This window comes from Elephas maximus, chromosome X (genome assembly GCF_024166365.1).
Source record: "Elephas maximus indicus isolate mEleMax1 chromosome X, mEleMax1 primary haplotype, whole genome shotgun sequence".
Classification (NCBI taxonomy): domain Eukaryota; kingdom Metazoa; phylum Chordata; class Mammalia; order Proboscidea; family Elephantidae; genus Elephas; species Elephas maximus.
Window position 1 is genome coordinate 171,689,691 of NC_064846.1, and position 19,703 is coordinate 171,709,393.

Here is a 19,703-nt window from a genome sequence, read left to right on the forward strand (position 1 = left end):
CCCCATCTCCCAAGGCAGGAGGACCAGGGGCCCAGAGCAACCCTGGAACCAAATAATAAGGCGACAGGGTCCAGAGGAGTTGATGACATCCCCAGGGCCCTTCAAATGGAGCCAGTGGACAGTTAGAATAGCTGGCATGGACGCTAATCTTGGGTCTCATCACCCCCTACCTTTGAGTATTTTAATGGCGCCTCTCGTGCAGATAGGAAGCTCTGTGGTCTTGTGGTCTTGTATTGATTATAACCAGGCCCCCATTGGCCTGGGGGGCATTTTGAATATGAGATAAATTGTCACTTTCAACTCCTTCCTAATATTTGCTATCAGACAGTGAATGATACTCCATGACCTCTTTAGATTGTAGGCCTGGTTTAGTTTGTCCAGCTCACTTGGGGCACTGAGGACAAAAAGCCACCAGCCAACTAGTTCCTTTAATCTGTCCTTTCCATTTACAGACTCTGCAGAACCCTAAGGGGGCACTTCAGGCGTCGTATAAATGATTCAAATTCTAGTCCCAAATTCATATTAAAATCTTTGCCTACGGAAAAAAAAAAAAGGCATACCAAAATGTTGTCTACCAAACATTAACCCTTGGGAGCCCACCGACCCATTAGTTTGTGCCAGTAGGTTGACTCATCTGTGTGCACTATCGTTAGATGCGGTTGATATGTCTGAGTCCTTTGTTGCAGTGACTGTGTAGTGCCTTCCAACCTGGGGGGCTCATCTTCCAGCACTCTATCAGGCAATATTCTGTTGTGATTCATACGGTTTTCATGGGCTGATTTTCAGCAGATTGCCAGGCCTTTCTTCCTAGTCTGTCTTACTCCAGAAGGTCCACTGAAACCTGTCTATCACAGGTTACCCTGCTGGCATTTAAAATACCTGCAGGATAGCTTCCAGCATCAGAGCAACACACAAGCCACCACAGTAGGACAGACTGACAGATGGGTGGTGGAGAGCTCAGATTAACGTTTCTCCTGCCCTATCTGATTCAGCGAAGACTGTCCTGAGAACGAAAAGTGAACGACTTAAAAACTTCTATCTACCATTTTCAGCTACTTACCCATTTAAAACTAGACTTTCTTGATATGGTGCAGTCAAACCAAAACACAACAAAATTAGATGTTGAAATTGATAGAAGGCTAACTTTCACCTCACTTTCTGGTTTCTGAGTTTTGCGTTGACAACTAAAGCAATGTTATATTCATAATTGGTTATATTTATTTTTTAGAAAAATCAAATTGTAACTTATGAAATAAATTTTTGCTAATATACTGCTCTTAGGTGCTTATGGTTTAGGGTCCCCTGTAAGGTTTTGTTTTAGCAAAAAAAAAAAAAAAATATATATATATTTTTTTTGATTAGAAAAAACATTTAAAATTCACTGCTCTGACATCCGTGACAGTTAAACTGCCCTAACGATTTGAAAGGTACCAGCACATTAACCCTTGCAAGGAGATCTTTGATAACTGTCACTTTATTGTACCCGGCCCCCCTCGCCCCCCGATATCTAAAACAGGAGGGAGAGAGTATCTAAGAGAGTTAGAAAGTTTAAAAAAAGATTGAATGTGCTCAGGGACATTAAGGCTGCTTTGACTTTCTTCAGCAGGGGATTGACAGAGATGGAAGTGGAGTTCTCTTTTGCTTACTCTCCCTCCAGAGCAGGGATTCTCAAACTTGGCACTATTGACATTGGCACTAGACCATTCTTCGTGGTGGGGCCTGTCCTTGCACCATACAATACGTGGCAGCATCCCTGGCCTCTGCCGGTTACCATACAATACGTGGCAGCATCCCTGGCCTCTGCCGGTTAGATGCCAGCAGACTGCACGGCTTCGTTGAAGCAGCTCAGTGGGTATTTCTTCAGTTCCGGGGGCCTGTTTTTCACCAGCGTCTTCAGTTGCAGCTTGAACTTCCTCCTTCAGTACCACTGGTTCTTGATTTACAACCCAGAATTCCTTGTCTCTCCTAGAGTTCTCTGTTTTCCAACAATTCCTACGTTTCTCTTAAAAATTCCTGTTCTACCTCCGAATTCTCGTTTCTCCTCACATATCTCGGCTTTCTTCTGTAATTCTCCGTTCTCTCACACCTCTCCAGTCTTTCCTACAATTTTCTTTTCTCCCCTGCAATTCCTTGTCTCTTCCACGATGCCCTCTTTCCCACAATTCCTCATCTCTCCCACAATTCTGTTGTTTCCCACAATTCCATACTTTCCAGTTTGTCTCTCCCACAATTCTCCATTTGCCCTCACACATTTTCAGTTTCTTCTATAATTCTCCATTCCCTGCTACCTACCTGTGTCTGCCACAATTCTCCCTCTTTCCCAGAATTCCACATATTTCCCACAATCCCTGTCTCTTCCGTAACTCTGTTCTCCCCAATTCCTTATCTCGCACTTTGCAAACCCCAAACGTGCCTCCCCCAGTGTGAGTGGGGCCCTTTTCAGTATGCTGTAGAGACAAATGTGGGGCTTCCAAGACACCAAGCATAGCAGTGGCATCTTGGAGGCTCAGCCATGTTTCTTTTGAGCAGGGGCACGTGGGGAGCTCAGAGGCTGCCTTCAAGGCCTTTTCTTCTCATGTTCTGAAAAGCCCTCATGCTAGCATGGGCTTCTCGTCTTTCGCCACCATCTGCAACGTTTCTCTGCTCTTCATGGCAATGAGACCAGCCACCTCCCCCTATAGGTCCACGAAACCTAGTGTCACGCATGAGTAGGGTTTTTTCCAGCAGCCCAGCCTTCAGCAATGCTCTGAGACCCTGCTCCAGGAGTCGGGCCTTCTCTCACGCCCACCAACCAGTCGAGCTCAGGTGGAGTTTCCCCCACAGCATGTGACACACAGGGGCAGCACAGGCTGTAGTTGCTAGGAAAGTGTGGAGAACGAAGTCCAGGCCCCCGGGCCCTGTCACACTTGCCAAATCAAATTCAACACCTAGAAGGGGATCCAGGCCCAGGTGTCGGAATCTCTTGGGGTTCCTGCTCGGTGCTGCTGGTCATGGATCTGGCTCCAGCTTTTCAAGGGGTCCAGGAATGGACGCTGAGAAGATGGGACCTCCAACACACCTTCCCAAATCTCAGCTCTGCGTGGGGCTGGGGAGGGCTCCGAGGACCCTAGTGGGCTTCGCTCATCAAAGGGGGGTCTCTAGCAAGGGGTTTGGCCCTCAGACACCATGAGGTCGCTGTGGCCTGAGTTTCCTGCTGCAACGCCCCTTAGATACTCAGATCTTTCATTAACGGGAAATTAGCCAACCTCCCCCAGTGGCTGCATTGACTGTCTTCTCGGAGCCTTGGTCTGCCAGCACATTGTCCTTCACAGAGACCTTTGAGGCTTGGTGCGAAGCCCCAGTGCCCAGCGAACTCACAGGGCGGCAGGCAGGCCTGCTCAGGTGGCAGCTCCAATGGAGCTTGCTTCAGGGCGGGCTGCTGCACACAAACGTTCTCTTCTGTGGAGCCCCGGGGGAGGATGAAAGGACCGGGAACTCTTCAAACCACGGGACCCTGGCATGCCCCGGAGTGAGAGGTCACGGGGTGTGCTCAGCCCAGACTTTGATCACGAGTCACCATGTGACACAGCAGCGCAAGATCTTTTGGAAGAGGCCCACAGAAAACAGCCGCAGTTCCCACGAGCCCGGCACATCGTCACAAACGGTGGGTGACCGTGTTAGAACCAAGTCTTTTTGAAGAGCCACCAGCCCTTCTAGCAGGAATCTCGTGGAACTGGAAGGGCTGTCTAGCAGTCTTCCCAGCTGGTCCTCGGTCTCCAGGAAAAGTGGGTTCCCCTCCAACAAATGGGTCTTCTCCCACCAACCTTGTCAGCAACCTGGACTCTCCTGCTGGACCTGGCTGTAGGGTCAACACCACAGTTGGTCCTTTCCCTAGCTGCTAAACGCCTCCTTCACCCTCTCTTCAGGGAGTACATCCCACCTGCTCTGAGCACACAGACATGTGTCATCTCAGAGTCCCCTCAACCCAGCGCCGGACCCTGCCTTCTCCCCCCGCAACCCAGAGTGTGGTCTTATGAGGGGAGATGTTGTCCTACTTGCCTGTCTGACAATATTGCCACCTTTCTTGTAGCTCAGGCTTCTCTAGGCCTTTCCAAGCCATGGCCTCTCCCGTCGCCACAATTTATCAGCTCCTTGTTTCCATATAACTCTTAACATTCTTCCCAAACTCTGTACTTCTTGTCGCCCCTTCCCTACACCCATCAGTCTCTACACATGCTCCCGTTGGATGCCAAGGCTCTGATCCCACTGTGCTCATCCCTCGGCATGTGCTCATGGAGCCCCTTCCACGTGTCAGGTGCTGTGCCAGGCGTTTGCTCTGTGGTGGTGACTAAAACCAAAAACACCAAGCCAGTTGACATCAAGTTGATTCCGCCTCATAGCAACCCTAGAGGTCAGAGCAGAACTGCCCCATAGGGTTTCCAAGGAGTGCCTGTTTATGATTAGGCAAAGATTTGTTAGGCAGGGTCTCTGCTCCATGTGTGTTTACATGGGGCCTAGGAAGGTGAGAAGGTTCTCTGTGGGTGGTGTCACGGAGCTTCGGGAGGGGGCAGCTTGCTAAAACCATGAGGCCTCGCCCAGAAAAAGATAATGTGGAAGGGTTTTAGTTCTACAGAGGGCGGCGGCCTCCTTCCCTGGAGGCAGGTCCTGGCGTCGAATACAGGTGACCAGGCCACCAAGGGGTCCTTGACGCTAGACTTACTGCCTCCCGGGAAGCTGCACTGAGGTCACAAAGTCCCATGCCTTGTGCTCCTACGTTACGCAGCATCCATGTGGCTTGTCTGAGATACTCAGCTGCCCAGCTTAGGGACTGAATGGGGGGCGCTGGGAGTCCGAAGATGGACCCGGGATCCTAGAACAATTGCCCTAGGGGGTTGTGTAGGGTCTGTCCTGGCCTTTGGAATGCTTTAGTCAAAAGTGAGCGAAAGAGTGATGCAGCCTTGTTTAGGTCCCACACACAGTGCTGAGCCCCAAGAGCGTTTTCTAAGGCTCATGATGGACCATCTCAGACCACAGCCACCATCATAGCCCTCTCTCTCTTCCTCCCCAGGTTCTGATGCCAGCACGATTGAAATCCACACTACTAGTGGGTCCCGCCACGAAAATGAGGCCGACTCAACTCCAGCCCAGGGAGACCCGTGAGGGGCTGGTAGGGCCCAGACCCCAGATTTCTCAACCTCGGGAATGCCCATTCTTTTGAATGGTGCTCCGTCCACAGCTGCACAGCAAGGGGCAGCATCTGCCCCCCTTCCTTTGGTCACCCCGTTAGCACTTCACCTCCAGATCCTCTCAGTGAGGAATGAGCCATGAGGGTGCTCTTAGGATCGGAAGGAGTATCCATTCTAGACCAACCACCCCACTGTGTATCTAGGCTTTTCTTTACCGTTAGGTTTTCTGAGGCTGGCTGTCATCTAAATGCCAGATCCAAGTCCTTGGAAAAGTAGTCAAATAAAAGTTGTTATTCTTGAGCACTTGGATTGTGTCTGAACAACGCCTCCAGCAAATGCCTGGACTACAGTGCCGATGACGTCAAACAGCAGCGAGACACAGGGCCAGCGTTCTTCACACGCCCCTGGGTGGCGGAGAGGGGGCTTACCAGTTCCTGTGGAGTGGACTCCGGCTCATGGTGCCCCCGTGTGTGTCAGAGTAGAACTGTGCACCATAGGGTTTTCAATGGTTGAGTTTTGGGAAGTAGATCTCCAGGCCTTTCTTCCCAGACACCTCTGGATGGACTAGAACCTCCAACCTTTTGGTTAGCAGCTGAATGTGTTAACCATTTGTACCAGCCAGGGACTCCAGAGGGTGCATGTTGTTGTTGGGTGCTGTTGAGTCGATTTTGACTCCTAGAGACCCCATGTGATAGAACAGAACTGCCCCATAGGGTCTCCTAGGCTGTAAACTTCACTGAGCAGATGGCCAGGTCTTTTCTCCTGAGGAGCCGCTGGGTGGGTTCAAACCACCAACTTTTCTGTTTGCAGCTGAGTGCCTAACCATTGCACCCCCAGGGATCCTACCCTTTGGTCCCCATGTCGTGTGGAACAATGACATAGTCTAAGGAATCCTCAGGACCTGACTACGCCTTTAACGCTCAGATTCTTGCTTGGGTCTTCATTTTTCCATCATACATTTACTTTCAAGCTTGCTTTCTTGCTCATATTGGGGTCACAACTCACCCAAGTATGCATGCAACCAGGCAAGGCACCCTATTTGCTCAGGACACTGCCAACAGCAAGGCCAGGTGACACCTTCCTATCAAGATTAAGAGGCCCTCTCTAGAAAGGCTGCCCAGGAAGCTTCTGGAGCGGTTGTTTTGGACAGTCACACAGCTGTGGGTGGGTTCAGAGCCCAACCAGGTGGCAGTGCCACAGACAGCCCAGGGCCTCAAGCTGCCAAGATGTTAGGATTTCTGTTAAAAGCTTGCTTGCTAACAAAAAGGTCAGCAGTCCGAATCCACCAGCTGCTCCTTGGAAACCCTACGGGCAGTTCTACTCTGGTCTATGGCGTAGCTTATATGACTTGGAATTGACTCTATGACAACTTTTTTTGGGGGGTTGTTTGCCCTGTTTGTCTCAGCAGGGCATTCTGTCTGCCCCAGAAGCCCTACCTCTATATGAGGGTTTCCCCTACCTGATGAAGGAGTCCTGGTGGCGCAATGATTAAGCACTTGGCTGCTAACTGAAAGGCTGGTAGTTTGAACCTACCCAGAGGCTTCACGGGAGACAGACTGACCCTGGTGATCTGCTCCTGTAAAGATGACAGCCTAGAAAACCCTATGGGGCAGTTCTACTCTGTTACACAGGGTCACTATGAGTTAGAATAGACTTGGCAGCACCCAACCGCCACCCACAGGCTGGGGCACAGCCCTCTCCTAACTCTAAAAGCAGAGATGCTAGCTACTCACTTGTTCAGCTTCCCTCGCAGCTAGAACCCAAGCGCATGACAGGGCAGAGCCAACTTGACGTGTCTCCCATCTTTGAGCTAGAAGCTAGTGCCAGTGAGGCAGGGGCTGTGGAGACGAGCTTTTGGGTAGTGGTTGGCCCGGCCACAGACTGTCTGGGAGGTAGTGTCAGGGCATGGGCGGTCACACAGGACCAGTCCTGTGGCCTGAAGTGGCCTGCTGTTCCTGTCTGCTTGGCTGCCCAGCCTGGTTCTCCAGCCATCCCAGAGAAGCTCCGAGTGGCCCAATGCCATCTTCGTGGCTTACATTAGCCAGAGTAAGGGTCTGATGCTTGCAAAGAACTCTGATCATCTAGTTGAAACGACTCCTGCCAGATGGGACACCCAGCACCACCAGCTGCACCCTGTGGTACAGCGGCTTGATAGGGTGAGCTGAGAGGGAGACTGTGAGGCCTTCTCGTGGCTACTTGCCAGGCACTGGGGACACAAACATGGCTGTCAGCAACGTGCTGCATCCAGCCAACCTAGGAAATAAGAAGACAGTAACTGAGCAAACAGATGACGAGTAAGGTAAAGAGACTCGGCTCTGTCTTCAGGAAGGCTCCTGTGGAGGCTGCTGCCTGAAGCTGGGGAGGTGGATTCTCAGGAGGCGTGTTGTCTTCCTTTAAAGATGGCGGACACCCAGGTATGCCTGGATGCCCGGGAGGTGGTCCAGTGGAGGAGAGTGACGGTGAGGAGACCCAAAGGGCAGAGTACTCGAAGAGGTGAGAGGGAGATGGGGCCTAGAGCCAGGTGTCTGGGTGGGCTATAACAGGAGGCTGTCGATGGAGGGACATGGATGGTGGGGGTTGAGTGGAAGATGACTGTTCCCATCTGATTTTAATTCATAGGCCAGTCTGTTTAGTTTCATTAATCACAACTTTTTAAATACGTCTACTTACTTTCCCTGTTTTGGAGTAAGATATCACCACCTGCAATTTTGTAGGGATGGTTATTAGAGGTAGAACATATAGATCCAGTCACCTATCTTGTGAGGGTTCTTAAGTACCTGTTGCAGGAGGTGACTATATTTCAAACCAGTTTCCAGAACACTCACCCAACTTTTCAGTGGGAGGTCAGTACCATAGGTAATGTTCTCCCTGCCCTGTCCCCAGACATTTCCCACACCCTCCCCACGTCGTGCCCAGGTTGACCTGTCTTCTGCCTTGCTTACCTTGGTATGGGCAAGACACTTCTGAGAAAAAGGCCCCCGTCGTCAGCCAAATGGTGTTTTTTTGTGAAGCCTAAGAGAACCCAGTTTCTCCTTCTGTCTCCTTCCTCCTCCTACCTGTTTTTCACACATTTCTCAAAGGGATTTCCAGGTTTCCATCAATAGCAATCAACAGTTAGAACTCACCTGTTGCCATTGAGTCGATTCTGATTCATGGCGGCCCAAAGTGTAGAGGAGAACTGTCCCATAGGGTTTTCTAGGCTATAATCTTTACAGACGGGGCACGATGGTGAAATGATTGGCTGCAAACTGCAAGGTCAGTGGTTCGAATCCACCCAGGAGCTCTGCAGGAGAAAAGACCTGTCAATGTGCTCCTGGTAAAGATTACAGCCTCGGAAACCTTATGGGGGCAGTTCTACTGTCATCTAGGGTCGCTATGAGACAGAATTGACTTAACAACATACAACAACAATAATCTTTACGCATGCAGCACCACCAGGTTGAAACTTAGGTACCCAAAATGAAAAAAAAAAAAAAAAATCAAGCTGGAGTCTCAACAGGCAAACATGTATAGAGTCACTGTGGTAAAGATGACAAAAACTCTACAGAATGTGGCCAAGCACATGTCCCAGTCCTGCTCGCTCTGTACTGTAAAGAGACCCATCTGGTGCTGTTCATGTCACCAGTGTGGCTGCTGAAGCCAGGGTGCCATCTGTGACCATGGCCACGTGTGCATTTCCACTGGGCCATTGCCTGCCACGTGGCTCTCCCCAGCAGCTTCCTGTGGTTTCTGTACTGGGATTCAGGGTGCTCAGAACATCACCCAAATTCACCACCTGAACACATGCTCCATTAGCTTGGCAGGTGTTAAAAAAAAAAAATACTCCAGACCATGCTGGGAGACAGGACACCCTTTTTCTAAAGGTGACAGTTGATTTAACGTTTAGCCTTCAATTGCCAACTCAAGATCTGTAGGCCCTCCAGGAGTCTGAGCCTGAGGTGCCACAGGTGAAGGCCACGGGGACTCAGGATACCCCCTGGGTAGTCATCCTTAGAAGCGAGGAGCCCAGAAAAGGCAGGGACAGTCCTTCGCCCTCCGCTTTGCTGTGATGTAGGAACAAGGAAGGACTAGAGGGAAATGACTGTGACTCCTTCCTGCAGAGAGAGCCTGGACTCAGAGCAAGGGCCTCTGCTGAGTGGCCGCCCTGGCCTCTCTGAACCCACCATCAACAGGATAGCGAGGCCCATTAATGAAATTATGCAAGAAAACCAACCAGGTGTCATCAAGTCAATTGACTTATGGTGTGCCCATGGGTGTCAGGGTAGAACTGTGTTCCACAGGGTCTTCAGTGGCTCATTTTCCAGAAGTAGATCACAAGGCCTTTCTTCCAAGATGCCTCAATGGTTAGCACCTGAGCCTCCTTGTACCACCCAGGGACCCCTTCACTTAATTCAAGGGACATGATGAGTAGCATATGCACAGATACATCAATCAATGTTTGCTCGAAGTCAGCCAGCATGTCGCAGAGGCCAAGGGCAAAAGACAAGGATTTCCTTTAACTCTGGGCTCTTTCTGTAACTCAACGCTAAGCCTTGAACTCAAACTCTGAGAAACCAATGAGAGAAAATGCACTTGCTTTAAACTGTTAAAACAGCCAGCATGAAATCAAATCATGAACAGGGAACTCACGTTTCAGGGTTTCCTGATACTATTGGTACCTTTTATGTATCTCAGTCTGCTGTAATGCAACGGGGCTGCGTTGTAACAAATCACGGTGCCCTGTTCCCTTTTTTCCTGTTTCACTCAGCAGCCCCGGAGAGAGGCCCTCAAACTGTTTTCTCGCTTAGAACATGCAGAGTTCTGCCTTCACTCCTGGGTGTCCACGGGGACGGGCGTGTTCCTGAACAGACCAAGAAAGCAGACCCACGAAGTTCTCTCATATCAAAATAGAGCAATTTATTCAAGACACGGAATATGATCTGTCGATTCTCTCTGGAAACAAATGAGCTGCGACGCACAAGGTGATTCTTCTCTCAGAGTGTGAGGGTGAGTGGGGCGGGAGGGCAAACGTAAGCGGGGGGGGGTGGGGCGTGGACTGAACAGAATCTGAAAAACGCTGAGGGGAACCAGGCCTGGCTGTACGTCTGACACAGACAATAAAAACCGCAGAAGCCAGAATTCAAAACTTCAGTGAGTGGCGGAGAAAACAGTTCTGCATTCGACAAGAAACACAATTGGGGGAGCGGGGGGAAGGCAAAACGAAACATTAAAAAAGAGAAACAACAGGGAACAAAGCAGACCCTTCCACCTGACAAAAGTGCACTTTGCTTGGCTCCGTGATCTGTTTCAATAGAAGTCCAGTCTGGCGGCATCACATGGGTTTGAATGTGGGTCGCCCTGTGCCGCCCAGCCCTGCGGGTGCCCCATGGGGCAGCGTCCTTTCCCAGGTGTGTGCTAGGCATGGCTCTGGTCACTTCAAACCCAAGTGGAGACTCACTGGAGAATCGTCATGCTGGGGTCGCTTTCGGAATCGGCATCCAATTTGGTCACTAACGTAAGCAGGACAGTTTTTCAGGACTGTAAACGAAGTCAACGACGCAACAGATGGGCTACCCCTTGACCACAAGGATGAATCTACTGGCTTCTGGCGGCAGGACAGACATAGCGTGCAGATGTGGGCGCTCGGTAAACAGCGGTGGATTGGGTTGCGTTTTCTGACTGTGGGGTGCTTACCGGCCACATTCTTTTGGTTGGTCCCCCTTGTGGCCTAAGGCAGGCAAGCTTGTCTCAGGTGGCGGCTGGGGAGGCCAGCTCTGTGGACCTGGTCCTCCTTTGCCTGTAGGGGGCGCACTACTGTGCACAGAGATTGAGCCCCCGCCCCAGGCCTTGCATCCCTCGGCTCCAACGTAAGGATTCTGGATGTGGTTGGATTTATCAAGAGGCTCAAGTCCACACTTGGGTGAGACCTTGGCTACCTACCTTCGTGTGAAGATTAGCTCACGACTCCCTTAGCGCACACATCTGCCATAGCGCTTCTACAGCTCAAACCATGTCCTGACAACAGGCCGTCCTCCACAGCTGACACTCTTGTCAGGATAAGCACACCTCTACCTGGGGCTCGTCTGGGCCCCACAGACTGCATCCCACACAGAATCCAGAACCCCACCTTCCTCACCTGGGCTCCCTGCTGTCCTCAAAGATTGGATCGTTCCCTCTTTACAAGACCAGCCTTCTTGGCTTTCTACAGATGGGGCTTGGATAATTAAACACCCAAGCAAAGGCCAGTTAATTAGCCAAGAACAACCAATCTACCCTAGTGACCACAGCTGGTTCCGGCACATTGCAGATTCTACTGGACGTTCTTTTCCTTCCCTGACCACTGGTTTTTGGCCACCGCCCTTTAATTATCACCATATCTCACTGCTGGGACACACACCCTGCTGACACCTGCTCACCGTCACCAGGCTGGCCACCCACCCATCCATTCCTATGCCTGCAGGAGAGAAGAGCCTCTACCTTCCAGAACTTTCTTTCCCCATTGCTAGTTTGAAAACTAGGTCAGTGCCGTGTTATGACAGGTCACTCGATCCAACGGAACTCCTCTCAAAACACAAAGTTGCATTTAATTTTTTTAAAAAACCAGTAAAAAGACCCATTATTTAAGGGAAACCTTCTACCTTTTCTCTCTTGCCAGAGGGGAAACAAAAACCGATAAAGGTGGCAGGAATGATGAGTGGCGTTCTAACTCTACAATTCCTCTTCAGGATGAAAGCCTGCCTTCCACATTTATTTTTGAGCTGACACAAAAATCAAATCTTGGGGTCGTTGAAGTCAGCCTTGCATGGACAAGCCAACAGTGGCCACAGGAAAATGGTCGACGACAGCAACGCTGCCTGAGAAAGATGTCGCTAACAGGGGAAACGTAAATCGCACTGTGCATGCTGACAGCTTCGTCAATACCGCCTGGTTTCGGAAGCGTTCCTCAGGGTCAGAGTGCACATTGTCCTTCATTTCTTTCCCTCTGGTTGCTCAGGTCAACACAAACCGGCAGAGACAATGTCCCTCTTGGACCCAAGGATCTAGAATTTTCCTCGTTGGCTGCAGAACCATCCTGCTGCTAATCCACAGGACCAATCCCTTTCCAACTAGAGTCTTCCTAACTGCCTTTTGTGAAGCTGAAGGAAAAACGGGGAAAAGCTACCTCAGACCTTGCCTGTGTCTTCGTAAAATCTTTTAAAATATGAACCACACAACACTCTCTATGTCTGGTGGCCATTTTAAGATTTTAAAATTGTTTCAACATAAAAATAATTTTTTTTCCCCAAAAAATACTCTGGGCTTTCTCTTATAAGTCATTTTTTTTCTTTGTCTCCTATAAAAAGTCCCCCTGCCCTGCATTCTTATATAAAGCACTTGTTACATGTCAGAAGTGCCCTCGAGATGCTAAGATCTGAAGCAACTACTGAAGGGGACAGAAAGAAAGTAGCTGAGGGGCAGTGCAGGTGAGACGGAGAAGGGGGAGAGAAAGCTGTCCATCCAAGAGTCTGTCATCGGTCCATGTGGCTGCATCTACTGAGGGTGTCCTGGGACACACAAGACAAAGGACACAGGTCAGGGAGGGGAGCCCGGGGACAGGACAGAGGCAATGAACCCTACCCAGTTTTTCCTTCCCAGACTGAAGGGCCCCCAGACGACAGGATTCCAACTGATAGAAAAACCACTCAACCAAAAAGGATTCTAGAAAATAGAAAGTGTTGGGATTACAAAGTTGCACATTTCATCCGTACAAACTGGTTTTGAAACGTCCTTTGTGAGAGCAACTGTAGTATCCAAATTGGATGGGGGGAAAAAAAAACCACACCACAAGGAGGAGGAATTTCCTTTTTTCCCCTTTTGGTTTATCACAGCATTTTGCTCTTTCTTTCTTTTTTTTTTGGCACAGTTTTCTTTTTTTTCCTTTCTGCCATCGGAGCCTGTTCCCGACGGAAACCAAACCGTGCGTGCGTGAGCTGGTGGCTTGGTGTTGCCCAGGCTGAGTGAACGTCCCAGGTGGAACACCATCCTTACCCCCTATGATAGGTCTGTGGGTTGTGTTTTTTTTTTTTTTTTTGAAACTTCTTGATGAAGGTTATGAAAAATATATAGACTCCTGTAGCCAGGGACGAGTTGATTTCAAAGTACACTCTAATGCGAGTCAGGTTTGTACAGTTTTGGAGCTGATAGAATTGTGTTTGAAGAGGGTGTCAACCCCACATTGCTGGTCCATTAGAATTCTCTTTCCTGTGTTCACTTCCGCAGATCTAAAACACACACCTGGAAAGAAAGATACAGAATATGTCATCTTGAGAGACAACACACAGATACCTGTAGAATAGAGGTCATCGGTGAACTGTGCCCCGAGGACCAAATCTGGCCTGCCACTTGGTTTTATAAATAAAGTTTTATTAGAACATGGCCACGTCTTTTTGTTTGTCTGTGGCTGGTTTCGAACTACAATGGCAAAGTTCAGTAGTTATGACACAAGAGCACATGGCCCCACGAAGCTAGCTCTTTAGAGGAAAAGTTTGCAGGCCTGCATTTCAGTGTGATGCCATTAAATTCTTTGATCATTAAAGGAAGTTTAATTCCCTTTCTTGTCTACCAAAAAAAAAAAAAAAAATTCAATAAGAAAAAAACATTAGGAAAGAAGAAAACAAAGTCACTCAGACTTCTAAAGACACTTTTCACAGTTATCAACCTTATGAGGTTTTTTTTTGGGTAATTTTTAATTTCACGTTACGAGTCTTACTTTCAAGTCATTATGCTTCTTCTGCCGCTGGCTCAAACCACGTACCACAAAAAAGATGAATCAGATCAAAACTGGGCACAACCTCCTAGTTCTCAAAGAATCAGTTAACCTAGGCATTCATGCAACAAACATCGAGAAGCTACTACGTGCCATATGCTGCTAGCCAGCAGTGAACACCCCAGGTACCTGCCCCATGGAGAGAACATTCTAGAACAGTGGTTCTCAACTGCTATGAACCTGTCCCCCAGGGTATTTGGCACTGTCTGGAGACATTTTTGGTTGTCACAATTTGAAGGGGATGATGCTCCTGGCATCTAGTGGGTAGAGATCAGGGGTGCTGCTCAATATCCTACTGTGCACAGGACAGCCCCCACCACAGAGAATGATCCAGTTCCAAATGCCAACAGTGCCAAGGGTGAGGAACGGACAAGCAAGGGCCACGTAGACAAGTGCTATGAAGTGAGGTATGAATGAACAATGGAAAGAAACAGACAATGGTGGGCAGAGGGCTTGCTCCCTTCAAGAGCCTGACCCGGAAGGCTTGTTCAGGAATAACATTTGTGCCCACCCTGTCTGTCAGTGTGTGTACTGCGGTGGCCTGCGTGTTGCTGTGAGGCCAGAAACTATGCCCTGGTATTTCAAATACCAGCGGGGTCACCCACGTGGACAGGTTTCAGTGGAGCTTCCAGACTAAGAAAGACTGGGAAGAACAGCCTGGAGATTTGCTTCTGAAAATGAGTCAATGAAAACCCTATGGATGACAACAGGATATTGTCTGATATGGTGCTAGAAGATGAGGCCCTAGGTTGGAAGGCACTCAAAGTACACAGTGGCTGCAAGAGTGGACTTGAGAATATCACTGATCATAAAGACGACACAGGACCAGGCGATGTTTCATTCTGTTGTGCACGGAGTCACCATGAGTCGGAGCCAACTTGATGGAAATTAACAGCAAGGACGATATGTGTGGAGCCCTGAAGGCGCATGCTCAGTGTTATCTGCAGAAGGTTCCAGCAGAAGGAAGCAGCATGTGCAAAGGCCCTGGGGCAGCGCATGCCCGTAACATTAGAAGAACTGCAAAAAGGCGGGGTGGTTGGAGAATTTCTGCTGGGAATTGTGTGGACTCTGCTCACGTGTTACTTGGTGTAAGATGCGTCTATCCCCTCTGGCGGCTTCCCAAGTGTGTGGTTACAGATGAGAGCCTGAGCGGAGGCAGGGAGAGCCCTCTGAGCTGCAAGGGCTGAAAAGCGAACTCCATCCAGCACCAGATACCAGCTGCCTGACTGGCGTTCCCAAGGCTTAAAAAAAAAAAGTGAGCAAGATTCAGCTCCAGTGTTGGAGGGAGTGGAGACGATGGCCCCAGCGAGGGCCGGCTCTGCCCATGGACCGTGAGAGGATACACCCAATGTCCAAGAATGGTCACAGAAGCTTCAACAACAGGTTAGCCTTGGAGGTCCTACCACACCGACCCAAGCACAGCCACATAGAAGGGAATGTGCACGTCCAAGGGTGATGGTAGGACCCGGGAGGCCAGCCGCCACCATCACCAGGGTCGCAGACCCAGTGTAGACACAGCTGGGCAGATGGCTGGTGGTATTTTAAACACTGGTGGCAGAGCTTCCAGCATTAAGCATCATGCAGGCCACCAAAAGGACAACATACTGACCGCTGAGGGTGTACACAAATGTTCCTATCTGAGCTGTCACACAGTTCTGAGGACACTCGGGGGGCACACTGAGCCTCCGCCACTAGCCGCTGTGACCCCTGCCTTGGATATCAGGATAACCTCATGTTGGGGGACAATCAGAATGGGCAATGTCCCTCCTGGGGGCATTGGCACCCAGGTGGCCTGTGGCCTGAGCCCAAGCTGGGGCGCGGACCTGGAGATAAGATGGGAGCAGGTGTCTCACCTCGGCACTAGTGACCTTTGGGGCCACTCATTCCCTGTGGTGGGGGCCGTCCTGTGCACTGTAGGGCATTGAGCAGCACCCCTGGTCTCCACCCACTAGTCATTCTCTGTGGTGGGGGTCGTCCTGTGCACTGTAGGGTGTGGAACAGCACTCCTGGTCTCCACCCACTAGTCACTCTGTGGTGGGGCCATCCTGTGCACTGTAGGGTGTTGAGCAGCATCCCTGGTCTCCACCCCCTAGTCATTCTCTGTGGTGGGGGCCACCCTGTGCACTGTAGGGCACTGAGCAGCATCCCTGGTCTCCACCCCCTAGTCATTCTCTGTGGTGGGGGCCACCCTGTGCACTGTAGGGTGTTAGCAGCACCCCTGGTCTCCACCCACTAGTCACTCTGTGGTGGGGCCATCCTGTGCACTGTAGGGTGTTGAGCAGCATCCCTGGTCTCCACCCCCTAGTCATTGTCTGTGGTGGGGGCCACCCTGTGCACTGTAGGGCACTGAGCAGTATCCCTGGTCTCCATCCCCTAGATGGCAGTAGTGGCAACTCATGATGTCTCCATACACTGCTGGCTGTCCCCTGTTGAGGTATCATCACCCTGTTGAGTACCACTGACTTAACTGCAAACATGGTGAGTAGGATGGCATTTCAGAGGGATAAACAATTGGCTATTCCCAGATGTGGGGCATACCGAGATGGGACCCAGCTGGGAAGTTTCCTTCTCTCCGTAGGCACTCCTAGGTGCCTGCTGTGCGCCACGCCCTGGCTGAGCCCTCCGTGGCTGAGGACCAGTCCTACCACTGATGACAGCCCCCTGGGCATGGGGCCGTTTGGTCCCTCTCAGGGTCCAGCCTTTGCCATCCATCTCCCTTCCCCGCATCAGTCCTGCAGACCCACGGAGCCACTTACAGAGCCGTCGGACGCGCTGGCACCCACTTTGTCCCCACGCGCGTTCCAGCACACCTCAAAGATGCCGCCGGTGCCCCGGTAGCTGTGCACGAGGCTTCCACTCTGCAAGGCAAAGCAAGAGTTGCTTACAGATTGAACACTTCCTGGGTGGGCAGCCCCCGGCCCCCTCGTTTACCATGGAAAGCTTCAAACACATGAAGGAATGTTCAGAAACACCTGCTGTGGCTGTGGGAACATGCAGCTCAGAGCTCCTACCACAGGGAGCATGGCTGACCCACGGCTACATCTCCGCAGAGGCCACAGGCAGCTCCTGGCCTAAGACAGCGTGGCAGGGGGATGCACGACTTGTCTGATGGGCATCTTTCGCTCAAGGACTCCCTATCAGCTTCTCTGAAACATTCTTCATCTGAGATTCTTCCTTCCTGTGATGGTAAATTTTATGTGTCAACTTGGCTAGGCTACGGTTCCCAGTGGTCTGACCAACACTAGACTAACTGCTGCTCTATGGTGTAATGTAATGCAATTACCTCTGTAACGTCACGCCATGTCATGTCATGACCTTCCGTAATGTAATGACTTTCTGTAATGTAACGTAATGATCTTTCGCGTAACACAATGTAATTATCCCCCATAATATAATGTAATTCCCTCCATAACGTAACCTAATATAATCAACCTTCCTTAAGGTTTGGTCTGCCTCCAGACTAAACAGTATATAAGGGGCTGGGGTTGGCTTCCCCCCAGTTGGCTGCTCTGCCCTGGATAGCTTACATGGAAGCACCCCCCTGCCCCTCCCTGCCGTCTCCCAGTCCAGTATCTAGAGGGCTGCTTCTGTAATGACAATGGACAATGCTTTTCTGAGATGACTGCTCATGCCCAAGAATAAAATGATACAGGTTGAAGATGCCATGCCAGGGGCTCAGAAAAAGTAAAGAGAAGAATGCTTCAAGGAAGAAGATATTCTAAGACGATGGGCTCAGAGCTCTATAAACTTAATGATCTTAAAGCTATGAATTTAGTGGCCAAGAGCCCCGAGGAAAACTGAAATCGAAACTTTCTCTGGGGGTGGGGAGCTGCTCTAGGTACCCACTGGGGGGACGACCCCACAGCCTATGTGAAGCAGAGGGAACACGGCATTGGGGCTGGGGTCTGCCTGGGGAATTGGGTGTGCCAAGAGCCATCTGATTGGGGCAGCTCACTGACTGTACAAAGGGTCATTGTTCTGAGCCTGGGTCACTGAAAATGTGACTGTTTGTGCATCTTCCTGGGAGTCAGGGGATTACCTGAGTATTCCAGATATGGACGCATTTGTCGAAGGAGCCACTGGCCAAGTATTTCCCGTCGGGGCTAAAAGCTACGCTGTAGACAGGTTCCTGATGCTTCGTGAGTGTGTGGATGCAGACTCCTCGCTCCACATCCCAGAGTCGAACCGTAGAATCAAACGAAGCACTGGCAAAACGGTGGAGAAAACATGACCACAGGGACACACTGGTTTGTTTCTATGTGTTGCCTTTCTTCCCTAGCTTTCAAGTTGGGAGAGACAGTACACTGGTGACCGTTTTCTCTTCCAAAATGTGCCGCTCAGATGTAGTGAAAACAATACCTTAGTTACAAAACAAACCAGAAAACCAGCTGCCGTGGAGTGGCATGCTGACTCATGGCAGCCCCATGTGTGTGAGAGTAGAACTGTGCTCCATGGGGTTTTCAATAGATGACTTTTCGGAATTAGATCTCCAGGTCTTTCTTTTGAGGGGCCTCTGGGTGGACTCGAACCTCCAACGTTTTGGTTAGCAGCCAAGTGTGTTAACCATTTGCACCACTCAGTGACCCATAAAAAAAAAAACAACCCTTTTCTGGGTGGGGCTAGTAGGGAAACAAATTGACATCTACGTTCATTTGAGTATTTTATAGATATGGAAGACAAATACTTTTGTAGAATTTTTGCTAAGTTTTCTAAGATAACCCTACAACTTAAAATGTAAAATCTCTTATTATTAATTAAATCGAATGCAGACAGGCTCATTTGGGAAAATCACAAACTGAACAACTGAAAATGTTAATACAAGAGGAATTAAAACATAATCGCATCCAAATATACAATCGCATTGCTGAGGGCTGCAAATGTTAGTTTTCGAATTTAAAAGAAGAGTATGTATCAAGAAGCTGTTATCTGGCGTTCCGTCTCTCGATTAAGGCTCACCATGCCACGGCAGGTCCCTCTTACACTTGCTGACGAACAGGATAATTTACAGTCACGATGAGTGCCACACGATACCAAAGCACCTTCTGAGCCATCAAAAACCATTTTAGTAAGTATATCAGGGCCACAACTGACAGACCCTGATGCAACGGGAGAAAAATGTAGAACAGAACCTCAAATTCCCCAAAACAAAACAAAAAAACAAACCAGACCTAGGTGAGACTAGTTGAGACTGGAGGACTCCCCGAAACTACTGCCATGAGATACACTTTAAACTTTGGACTGAAACTAGCCCGAGGTCACCTTGTAGCTAAATAACAGATTGGCTCACAAAATAATGACTATCACTATGCTCCTTTCAAATTCATCTATAAGAGACCAAATGGTCAACAGGGACTTTAAAACAATGATGAGAACGTAAGGGGGGCAGGGAAACTAGATTAACGGAAACAGAACAACCAGAATAGAAGTAACGAGAATGTCCACACATTATGAAAAATGTAACTGATGTGGGTCAACAATTTGTGTAGAAATTGCTGAATGGGAACCTAAACGGCTGTGTAAACCTTCACCAAAAACACAATAAAATATTATTTAAAGAAAAACCTAAAAAAAAAAAAACAAAAACCAAAAACGATTGTAGTGTATGGTGCACCACAGAACTTTATGACAATTGCTTGCATTCTTCGTGGCAACAAGACATTCCTTCCCCAGTCCTTTCTTTTCCAGCCTAGGTTAACACCCACAGGTCCTCAGACATGGTTCCAGACCCCCAGGCGTCCTGGTATCCAGCCTGA

The 19,703-nt window shown here is 49.6% G+C and overlaps 2 protein-coding genes across 3 annotated transcripts in view; one reads left to right on the forward strand and one right to left on the reverse strand.

Annotated features, from left to right (window-relative positions):
• GPR143 (G protein-coupled receptor 143) overlaps nt 1-5,449 on the forward strand; it is a 32,269-nt gene extending 26,820 nt beyond the window's left edge. The window contains exon 9 of the mRNA XM_049872302.1: nt 5,048-5,449. Within this exon, the coding sequence (XP_049728259.1) occupies nt 5,048-5,139 (92 nt within the window). The 3' untranslated portion in view covers nt 5,140-5,449. The remainder of the gene's footprint in view (nt 1-5,047) is intronic.
• A 4,597-nt stretch (nt 5,450-10,046) lies between these two features.
• TBL1X (transducin beta like 1 X-linked) overlaps nt 10,047-19,703 on the reverse strand; it is a 238,961-nt gene continuing 229,304 nt past the window's right edge. For both annotated transcript variants that reach the window (XM_049872301.1, XM_049872300.1), the window contains exons 15-17: nt 17,990-18,155; nt 16,707-16,808; nt 10,047-13,418 (exon numbers count right to left, since the gene is read on the reverse strand). In XM_049872301.1, the coding sequence (XP_049728258.1) occupies nt 13,392-13,418; nt 16,707-16,808; nt 17,990-18,155 (295 nt within the window). In that variant the 3' untranslated portion in view covers nt 10,047-13,391. The remainder of the gene's footprint in view (nt 13,419-16,706; nt 16,809-17,989; nt 18,156-19,703) is intronic.